General features: G+C 41.6%; 1 protein-coding gene across 6 annotated transcripts in view; it reads left to right on the top strand.

The window, feature by feature from the left end:
* The first annotated feature begins 3,521 nt into the window (after positions 1-3,521).
* Positions 3,522-12,164, top strand: part of synrg (synergin, gamma) — a 51,344-nt gene continuing 42,701 nt past the window's right edge. For all 6 annotated transcript variants that reach the window (XM_080732242.1, XM_080732245.1, XM_080732244.1 and 3 more), the window contains exon 1: positions 3,522-3,557. In XM_080732242.1, coding sequence (XP_080588368.1) covers positions 3,523-3,557 — 35 coding nt within the window. In that variant the 5' untranslated portion in view covers position 3,522. The remainder of the gene's footprint in view (positions 3,558-12,164) is intronic.

Here is a 12,164-nt window from a genome sequence, read left to right on the forward strand (position 1 = left end):
GTATTGAAGAAATTGGCATTAAACATTTGGGTCAATCTATTTTGCTATTTACAATTATGAGTTAATTTCATTAAGCGTCCCGCAAAGCTTGGCCAGTGAGCCAAGCGCGCCACGGACATAGCCTACATACAGCAAACGTTTGAGAATGAAAGTGACTGTTTTTCTCATGTCAACATATCTGGTCATTTATTTGTTGTTTCTGTCATTTTGTATGCTTTAGAGAGGACCATGGACAGAGAGATATGTGATACAAGACGGAGGTCAAGTTTGAATCAGAGTTCTCACGCTCACAATGAGCATAATGGTCTGAGTCAATAACAAAGCTTAATTGAGTCGTATAATACCGCCTTTTCCCCCATTTAGATAGTTGTCTTGATGTTTTATGCTGGAGAGGAAATAGCATAACACAGGAATAACCCACTGGGTTTAAACCATTATAGTAAACTACATTTTAAGATCCAAAACAGTGTTCTCGTTCCTGCTCCACATGAATCTCCATGTAGTCATTATTCTATTTTCACTGGCCTGGGTTGGAATGAGGCAAGATGTGTATCCCGGGCTAGCACCACGGCACATAGAGGAATCCTGACAGATTGATGTTGTCATTCTGATGCCGTCACAGACTCGGTGCTGGAGGGCTTAATGATTTATGAGGAATGGAGGGATGTCCAGAATGGGACCCGAGTTAATGTTCACCTTTCTCGCTGGCCCTCCTCTGAGGTCCACCCATAGCTATAGCCCAGATCCAAACATCGGGGGACGTGACTGACTCGGCTGGCCTCCAGCTAAACCCTGTGTGCCCAGCAGGGTGGTAACCCACGCTCTGATCTTTAAAGGCCTCTGAATGGATTCAAAGAACGGTGGAGTACAGGAGGGACAAGGAGACTGATGGGCTAATCATCTTCCATGATTATCAATAGAACCAATCAACACTACCAAAAAATACTGTAAGGTCTTCGTGCACTCTCACTAGCAGAACCGCGTGGACAACAGACGTAATCACAGATAATGCCTTGAAGGTGTATACACCATTCTACATAGCTGAGAGTGTAACAGTTATTACTCACACCTTTCCACCCTGTTACTGATTGTTACTATATAAAGTAATTAAAGTACCTGAGGAATAGCTATGTTGTAGCCTACAAAGGTGGCAGAAGCACACATTATGATTTGAAACAAAGAGGGAAACATTGTGGTTGCATGTCACTCTAAAGTCTTGGCCTTTCTGGTTGCATTACCTTCTATGAACCCAGATTTTTCTGTTGAATAGACAGAATATATAGAAAGGGTTGAGGACAAACTAGGTGACGGATGGAAAAGTGCTCTGTCTTCTGGTGTCTTACGCTTCCCTCATTAAGCTGTAAATCTTTCACAAGAACACCCAGTAAAACAATAGCAGAAGGCCACATTCTTGTAAGTCCACCTTGTCAATGGTGTAACAATGGGAAGCTCAATCACTGTGCACTTTCTGTCAGGTTGTACAATAGACATAATCCCCAAAGTAGCCAGTAAAAATGTTGGACAAATCATCAAGGATAAGTGTAAGTGCCATTAATTACAGCAAGTAATAAGGATATCACTTCATTTAACATGAAGCTCATTGTCAACAGAAGCTCAGACAAATTGATTGAACAAGATAAAGAGTCAAAACTGTTTACAAATGAGCCATGGATCAGCTGTTTTCTGTGTAAAAGAAAGATGAAGGTCTCCCTGTTTGATATGACATGTTCCCATTCCCTTGCTACTGTGCAACAAAAGTGCATCAAACCTCAACACCTGCTGTTACAATAGGAAAGAAAATTAGACAATTTAGGCATTACGTTATCTTAAAAATGCTTAAATGCAATAAATAATTAAATTGGACAATGGACAGCTGCAGAAACCTGCCTATATGAATGATACAGTGGTAATTTCAAACACGATTTCAAACGTATTAATTCGATTTTTTTATGATTTAATGAACAACAACAATGGTTTAGAAGATAGATAGATAGATAGATAGATAGATAGATAGATAGATAGATACCTTTATTATCCCAAGAGGGGGCAGCATAGCAGTTAAAATGTCAAGAACAGTCAATGCTACATAAGTGTCACATCATAACACAATAGTAATACAAACTAAAAAAGGTTACCCTAATCAAAACAGTGTCCATAACAGCCAAAGCTACATAAGTGTCTCACTGTTATGTCAATGTGCTCCTTTAATATTCACCCAGATATCCACAAATATTATCATTTATTATCATCTAATAAAGACATAAATAGTGCATGCTCTTTTAGTCCCAGAGGTCATTGCAGCACACACACACACACACACACACACGCGCACACACACACACACGCGCGCACACACACACACACACGCACATGCACACACACACACACACACACACACACACACACACACACACACACACACACACACACACTCACCACCAGCATGCACATCAGCATGCCAGCCATGCTGCATGCCTACTTGCTCTTATTGCTTTATAGACTTTCACAGGCAGTAGGCCTAGGCAGGCCTAGTGGTATCCTACCACAGGACTACATTTCTCAAAGGGAAAGTAGGTCAAATATAGGCCTAAATACAACCACTGCATTTGTGTTAACAGTAACATAGGCTTCTATACCACATATTGGTGAAAATAACATCTTATTATACAAACTACTATATAAAAGTGATGTGGTGTGGTGTAGCTTTAATGTAAATATATCGCCTTTTCACTAAGTAAGTATAATCACTACAAACATGTATCCATTGCCATTGTAGTTGCTGTCCACAGCTAGCCTGGCATAGCCAGCCTATATACTAATGCCGCTAACTGACAGTTTGGCCAATGTTTAATTTGTCATTATAAAGGCATTACAAAGTCCTTAATTTGTCACTTTAGAAATGTGCAGATAACCTCTATACACTTAAACTTTGTTGGTTTGTTTACTGTTGAGAGAGAAAACAATGTTGCATAAAGTTAATCATCTGAGGACCCCCCAAAATAATTTGGGTCCCGACCCACAGGTTGAGAACCACTGTAGGCTATATTAATCAACATCACAACTTTTTGTTAGTTCATTTGTACTGCTGACAATGTTCTCTGTCTGTTCTCTCATTCGTAAGAAGTCGCCAAATAAATATACATCAATTAACAAATAATTGATTCAATGAATGAATGAATGAATGAATGAATGAATGAACGAACGAACGAACGAACGAACGAACGAACGAATGAATGAATGAATGAATGGATTAAATGAAATGAAATGAATAAAACATAGTCTAAATGAACGAATGAATTAATGAATTAATTAATATGTAACAAACAAGCAAACAAACTACATAATACATAAATAAAACGAACCCAGTTGTAACTGCTTTGCTATGCATGCCTTGGCTCCTTGGACTCAACAACACTACCATCTAGCGGCAGAGACAGCACACTGCAGCCATCCGGAAGACTCCGTCCGTTGGTCGTCACTGCTGACGACATCTCTCTCGCACCAGTGACTAATGTTATCAAGATGGCGCTACGGCCAGGATCTGGAGGAGGCAGCAGGTATTTTAACCCCTTTCTATAATGAAATGTGCCCGAGACAAAATGTCGTGTTCACGAAATAGGTTTCTGTGACCAACACGTACGCGGTGTGTGGCCAGAACAAACTATAGATACATTAATAAGGGCTGCTTGTTGTGGAGACAGAGTGATGAGATGGCTGAATCTTCTGGATGTCAGGTGTCAATGCTAGTTGGGTAGCTATAGCTACAGCTAGCTAGCTGATTCAACTAGTTATTAACAGTGGGAACAGAAAGGCCAGTCATACTGTACTCACACTGTATCGTATCCACGGCACAACTAACGTGGTGCTTTATAAATCCGATTATTATACACTGACTGTCCATATGTTTGCTGCTTACGCTGCTTACTGGAATGTGCAGAGCAGAGCAGATAGTGTGTGTGCAGCCATAACAGCAAACAATAATACAGGCCTGGACCCCAGGTGATGTCATGTCAGTCTGTGAATATCGTTTTTATGTGCATATGCTTATGTGATATATCATTGCATTAAATAAATAGTGTAAATAGTTTAAAATATTCCAGTCCTCTACATTCAGTGGAGGTAGTTATCATACTTAGATGTATTTGATCGATTTTGATTTCTGCATATTCATGACATAGATGGATAACAAAGTAAAATACAACTATGATAGTCTTGATCCAAGGCTAACCTTCCAGCTTCCACTAACCCTGCCATAAAGCATGAAGAATTCTTAGGCCTGCTCTGCTCTGGTCTCAGTCTGACCAGTTTTGCAATTATTGATTCTTTAGGGAACTGGTTGTGGTGGTTGACACGACATTACTCACCATGGTCAGTTTAACCCGCTAGCCATCAAGCCTGTCTGCAGAGAGCACAGCAGAATGCTTTTGGAGGCTTTGTCTCTGATATTATCCTGTTGTGAATGCAGCCTGGTGTACAGAGAAGCTTCATGATTCATTAATAAGCTGAGCTTTAACATAGACTAAGTAGGTTGAATAATGAATATGTGAGTCTCTGCAGCAACCAGGTGGTGACATTGATACCACAGTTAGTTGAAACTAAAGAACCCAATGACTGTAGTGTAGATACGGGTCGAGAGACTGGCAGTGGAGGTAAACCATTTTCTTATTATGCACTTAACTTGTGAACCTTGTGCTAGTCCTCCTGTTGTTGTCTGGTTGTAAATAATGGCTTGTCTAATTCCAGTCAGGTTCATTGTCTGTCTAATATGCTGAAATTGTCTTGGAAAATGTAATTATTGTCAAATGTATTTGTGTTCTGTAATAGATATTTAGCTATTGCCAAGCTTTGTAGGCTACATCATCTTTCCTCTCCCCTCATCAAAACAACAACCTCTAAGCTAGGCTAGGCTAGGCATACAATACATCTGTTGAACTGTTCATGATAAACACATTTAATAATGTGGAACCTTGCTGTCTGAATTATGGCTGCAGTAGTTATTATAGTTGAATCTGTTGATGATTATTATTATTATTTTCCATTATTCAATTTCCTATCCTATCCTCACTTCCTTACTATACATCTCTAAACTCTGTCCGTCCTCCTGCTTCTGACTGACTGGGTTTTCTCCTCAGTGCGTTCAGCAATTTATCTGAACATACACACAGGCATGTTGTGCAGACACTGACGAGCAATATTTTTAATTTCTCCCTCAATCAAGCTGTTTATTAGTGTTTTTATGTCAACACTGTAGATTCGGAATTCAGCCCATGGGACATATAGTCGCCATGGTTATAGCCCCTTAATATTAAAACCGGAATATACCGGACATCTGAGCAAGGAGTCTCAGCCGCGCCGTCTTTTTCCGGACTTAGGTCATTAAAAATGAAATAAATTATTTTTATCCGAAAATCGGCGATCGTCTAACCTTCCCTAGTCACCGTTCGTCCATCGATAGCTCATGGCTGCTCTGACATGAAGCAGAGGTGACGTCATTGCCTTTCCTTCTTCATGCTTCCTTGACACCGTCTGTTTACTGTCTGGAGGATAACATTAGCATAGCTGGAGTGTACTCCAGTATCTGGCCTATACTCCTGTTCGCAATTTGGTGTGAGGGGAGTTTCTCACCTGAACTGAGTCAGTGGGTCCCTAGACATGAAAAATCACAGAGGTGCTCGTCCGCCATAGTGGCACGAATGGCACAATGGCCAAATCAAATATGGCCGCCATCGGCTATAATGAAAATCCAACTTTTGTGTATATGCACAAGCAATACCGCCATTCTGACTAATTTGGGTGCGGGGAATTCATTTCTGATATTGTTTTGACCATTTTGGGTGATTTGGACCTTGAAAGGTCATGTTCAAGGTTATTTTGTAATTCCGAAGACCATGGCCACAACTTGGCCATTGTTAGGAGTAAAAACAGGTGCTGTAGGTCTAAATCAACTAATTCTGACATGTATAATTCATTTCTGGTATTGTTTTGACCATTAAGGATCATCTTGTCTTTGAAATATCAATATCAATGCCATTTTTCAAAAACGATTTTGTCTTTACTAGCACTTTTATTTTATTTTTTCATAATAGTTTGTTTTGTTTATAACAAAAGACATACTAGTGATACATATAAGTAAACACCCCCATTTAACTTGAAAGGGGGACTTTAAATGGGTGTTTAAATGAGCAAATAAGACTATTTACGAATAAAAGTGACAAATAAGATCACATAACAAAATCACACACAAAATTAAATAACAATTTCCCTCAAAGTGCACCATATTGTGATTCTGTGTATGCAAGTTAGTGTGATGTGCTTTTACAGGATGGATTTGCCATTGTTCCATCACAAAATATGATGCACAGAACTCCATCAGCAAGGCAGCAATAACGTTGAGTGTCACGCTTCAGACATGGCAGGAGTGTACTAAAGCCAAAGTGTTCCTTCCATCCATCAGGGCTTGACATTGACTTTTTGAGGCACTTGTCCTTTGGACAAGTACATTTCTCATTCACTTGTCCGGGCACAAAAGTCACTTGTCCGGATAAACTGAGTCAGACATTGAAATAGAATGAATAACCAGTAAGACTCCCTAATCGGGAGACTGCTAATGACCCTCCTTGCTCCCTCCACTCCATAGTATAGTATATGGGCAGTTCATAGTCTGCATACAGCACAAAGGACAAGCCTAATGTCATGACCTGATCCATGTTCTATTGGTTCTAGTCTTTCCTCAGGTTCCTTGGCTGTTGCAAGCAGGTGGCAAGAAATGCACTAGAAAGGTGCCTTGTTGGTCTCAGCTGTGGTACTTCTCTGCTACCAATGCGGTGTCTTGTTCTGTCAAAGTCTTTGCCTCTCAGTCTCCAAAGTTTGTTAGATATATTGTACTTGGTCAGAATGCAGTCATCTCCAGTCTCCAAGGCATATGTGCCTTGATCACTGTTTAGCTAGTGGTGCTCCAAGATCAATGCTGTGGAAGCATTTCCAATTTTCACCAGTGCCATTCTGCAGCCAGTGCTTGTAAATATGGGGTGTAGTATAGCAGTTACGCGAAGGAGACGACAACTCTCTGGGGTCCGCCATAATTCCGACATCCCATTATTCGACCAATTAGGTTAGTGAAGGTTAGGGTTGGTTATAATGGAGTCAGTACATGTGTCAGCCTCCTCAATCCTATTCAAGATGTCTGGGATCTCTACTCCACCTTTGTCATCTTCATCAGAGACAATGGTAAATGGACTGCATTTACAGTATATAGTGCTTTTCTTCAAAGCACTTTACAATTCACCCATTAACACACCATGAAACCATGCAAGGTTCCAACCTGCTCATCGGGAGCAGTAAGGGATTCAGTGTCTTGCTCAAGGACACTTTGTCACATAACCAGGAACAGCTGGGAATCGAACCTGGAACCTTCAGATTTCAAGGCAGGCGCTCTATACTGAGCCACTGTCGTCCGACAATGATGGTAACATTGATTGGACACCATATTCCGAACACACAGCTGGAGAACTGTTTGTTCTCCTCAGACACCCAGAATTTGGAAAGTTGCTGAGGGATGGATGTGTCTACTAGTAAGACGCCTCAGGGCGACATGCGTGCCAATTCTTGGCCATCTGGCCAGTGATGTGTATCGGACCAGTTACACATAATGGAGACCCCTGCATGATCAGGGGTCAACAATGTTATGTCAAAACATGCCAGATATGTCCTTAATATTGATGACATTGGGACAGGGATCTCCATATATGGGCATAAAACATATGTTAAAAGTCAAGCAGGGCCTTGGCGAGTTAGGGCCTGGGTTTGATGTCTGGGGATCCCCATATATGAGCATGAGGGGATACCCTAACAGGGCATCAAAAAGGTAGCACATCCAAAACTTTAAATCAGTGGAGAATAAAGTACTCACGTTTCCATTTTTTTATTGGCACAAACCAACAAGAACGCTTAAGCGTTTCGGCTATGAGCCTTCATCAGAGCGTTCTGGGTGTGTCTGTCAACTCTGTTGTCTCTGATGATGAGGGGCTCCCTGCAAAAGGGGCTGGTGGTGAAGAGATCCCAGACCTCGATCTAGATTGAGGAGGCTGGTGTTACATGTGGAGTCAATTGAACCCATTATAACTAAACCTATCCATAACCCTAACGTCAGGATTATGAGCGGACCCCATAGAGTTGTCGTAGTCTCCTTCGCATTAATGCTATACTACACCCTAAACATTCAAGCACTGGGGATGAATGAGATCTGGCTGCAGAATGGCACTAGGGGTGCACTATGGCACATGCTTCCACTGCATCAATCAGTCTCTCATCTTGGAGCACCACTAGCCAAGACAGTGATCAAGGCACATATGCCTTGGAGACTGTAGATGACTGCATGAGCCAGGTGGGGACTAAGTATGCAGCTATGGCTTCTGACCGAGTACAGTACAATATCTTAAAAAACTTTGGAGAAGCAAAGACCTTGACAGAACATGGTAGCAGAGAAGTACAGTACAACTGCTGAGACCAACAGGGCACCTTCCTAGTGCATTTCTTGCCACCTGCATGCAACAGCCAAGGAATCCGAGGAAAGACTAGAACCAATGGAACATCGATGGATGGAAGGAACACTTTGACTTTAATACACTCCCATGTCTGAAGCGTGACACTCGTCGATATGGTTGCTGGGCTGGTGGAATTCTGTGCATCATATTTTGCCATGGAACAATAGCAAATCCATCCTGTAAAAACACATCATACTAACTTGCATCATAATACACAATCACAATATGGTGCACTTTGAGGGAAATTATTATTTAATTTTGTGTGTGATTTTGTTATGTGATCTTATTTGTCACTTTTATTCATAAATAGCCTTGCTCATTTAAACACCCATTTTAAGTCCCCCTTTAAAGTTAAATGGGGGCGTGTACTTCTATTTATACTAGTATGTCTTTTGTTATAAACAAAATTATTATTATGAAAAAAATAAAATAAAAGTGCTAGTAAAGACAAAATCGTTTTTAGAAAAATGGCATTGATATTGATATTTCAAAGACAAGATGATCCTTAATGGTCAAAACAATACCAGAAATGAATTATACGTGTCAGAATTAGTTGATTTAGACCTACAGCACCTGTTTTTACTCCTAACAATGGCCAAGTTGTGGCCATGGTCTTCGGAATTACAAAATGACCTTGACCATGACCTTTCAAGGTCCAAATCACCCAAAATGGTCAAAACAATATCAGAAATTAATTCCCCGCACCCAAATTAGTCAGAATGAAGGTATTGCTTGTGCATATACACAAAAGTTGGATTTTCATTATAGCCGATGGCGGCCATATTTGATTTGGCCATTGCGCCATTCGTGCCACTATGGCGGACGAGCACCTCTGTGATTTTTCATGTCTAGGGACCCACTGACTCAGTTCAGGTGAGAAACTCCCCTCACACCAAATTGCGAACAGGAGTATAGGCCAGATACTGTATTATGCTAAGGGCTAAACTAGCCAAAATGGTCACATCGACTGTTCAGTCATTCTTGGATTATATGCATGGATTATTATGCGCACGGATCGCGCACGCGAAACACATGGGGAGATCGATGCTCGCCCAAAACTACCACTCTAGACCCCTGCCCTAGATCAGGGCAAGGACCCCTCGGCTGAGAGAGAGATGAAACGGGACTCCCCACTACATATTGTATAAAATTGTGTTCAGATTACACTTTTTCATAGATTTCATAGATCAGTCAAATTAATGTTTTGTGTTTATTTCAGACATTTAACCAGAATAACCACTTAAACCCCCAATACTTAGTAAACTTGACCTTTGGCTCAGTGCTTGGTTTGCTCCCTTCTCCCACGATTACACCAACTTACTGGCGGGAAAAGAGTTAAATGTTCCCCTCAAAATAGGGATCATCTTGTTGTAACTTTGAAGACCTGGACACTAGGGTCCCATATACATGAAGACGATACATTTGAGTCTTTTCCAAAATGTTTGCTGTACAGACGGAATCGTCTCAAGAAATGCAAGTGTCTAGTACATCATGAAACCACTGAGACTCGCAAGACGGTCTCCAGAACAACCAAAACCACTGTAGTATATATGCCAGGCCTCTGAGTGGCACTGTAAAGCTGCCACAAAGCACCAAAAAGAGAGAAGAATGTTATTTTTTTGCCTTTCTTTTTATCATGTCCACTTGTTGCTGAGGGAGGTAGTGTGGGAGGGAGGAGTACAGTTAGCTGTAAAAGCCCTATCGCACTCAGTAGCACAAACACAACATGTTTGATGTTGTTTGGGAGGGGAGGGGGGCTCTGCGCATGCAGGTTAGGGAAAGGTTGTGCTGCAACGTCATAGTTTACAGGAATTATGCATATTCGGCTGTACATACTGAGACGTGACGGCGCTGTCTTCAGATTGATTCACTCTGGGAGCCGGTTTCAAAGACGTGCGTCTTTGGGCACCCAAGACGCCGGCTCCGTGTGGCAGAAAGGTCTAAACGACAAATAGTGCGGAATCGTTTTCATATGGACGCCGCTTAGGTTCTAACTGCCCCAGTCTATACCTGAGTAACATATTAAAGTCATGGTGTGTTTTTACTGTGTGTATGGCTGAGGAAAATAAATGTCCGTCTCTTGAAGATGAACTGAGGGCTCCAGTCCAAACTGTCAGTTGCAGGCCACTCCAGGCCTTGTTGCTTCAGTGTCTGAACTCATCTAAACAGGAAGAGAATAGATTAGACACTTCTGTTTTCAGATAAGTTCTTTTTTAACTCACCAACTGATCACTGACACTGTGCTAGTAGATTCTGTCATTGTAAACGACAGATTACTTCTGCCTCATTTCCTTATAATTTAGGCTCACCGATGTGGCATAATTGGTGCTTTGTTAGTTTGTTTAACTATCATCCATTTCCTGAGTGCTTTTATTCTGTGAAATTATTTGCACATAAAATATGGGTTGACTAGATTGTTGTTTTGTTCTGCTCAGTCAAGTACATTTTATTCCTGCACCCTATCACAAGCTGTGTATTAGAAAAATGAACTTGCAAAATTCACACAGCAAAGGTCCCTTCGTTATCTTATTGGGTGGAAAAATCTTATTCTTTTAAAGATATTTTTGGGGGCTTTTTAATGCCTTTTATTCATAGGTATACAGTAACCTCGCATCACCAGGCTTTCCGCTGGGGGAAAGCCTGGTCTTCGTTTACTAAACGGGCCGTTTGATCCGGTCGGGAGCGGAAGAGCTCCTACGTTTTTCTGTAGTCCAAAACGGACTACACTTTGGCCGGAAACAACGACCGGAAACAGTTTCAACCCAGTTAGCGCATGCGCAAGTAGTTTGCGCATGCGCAAGTACGGGTTAAAACTGTTTCCGGTCGTTGTTTCCGGCCAAAGTGTAGTCCGTTTTGGACTACAGAAAAACGTAGGAGCCCTTCCGCTCCCGACCGGATCAAAAGCCCGAAATTGGAAGCCAGCCCAGGCTAGGTATACAGTAGTCTGACAGGAAATAGGGAGAGGGGGTGACACGCAGCAAAGGTCTTCGGGATCGGGACTCGAACCCGCAACACGCTTGGATTACCAGCCTAGGTACCCAGGTGGCTATGCCAGTCGTACAGGGCTGGCCGCTTGTTATTTTAGCTCTTGTCATATTAATGATCTGCTGCTCCTGCCCTGACAGTGTTGTTTATTAGTCCATATGATGAGCATGGATTATGGAACCTTTATAAGGCAATGGCCTGCCTAGTCTCCACTTTCCAGACCACAGCTGCCTGTTATCGCTGCTGATCACTTTCCGTGTATGCCTGCTAATCCTTGGCCTGTTATTCAATGCAGAAAGGTTGGCATGGTTGTCCTATGAAAAGCATTTTAAGCTGCAAATCTTAGCGTGAGCAGATGTGAGGCAGAATCAAGTAGAGCCCCGTCACTGAAGATAAAGCCATTGGCCTAGATTGATGTGTTAGAGTTTACTCTTCTCTCAAATGCTGTAATAGCTGTGCTGCTGTGTGTTGAGCTTCACATCGAAAGGATTATTCGAAAAGGAATAGGATATCGAAAGGATTATTACTTGAAAAACTTGTGCTTTTTGCTGAGATATCTTTCCTGAAGATTGTAAAGAAAATTATTAATTCCCCCCTGTCATTACAGGGGAGAACAAAGAGAACATGATGGGCACA

The sequence above is a fragment of the Nannobrachium achirus genome (assembly GCF_963921795.1).
Source record: "Nannobrachium achirus genome assembly, chromosome: 8".
Lineage (NCBI taxonomy): Eukaryota > Metazoa > Chordata > Actinopteri > Myctophiformes > Myctophidae > Nannobrachium > Nannobrachium achirus.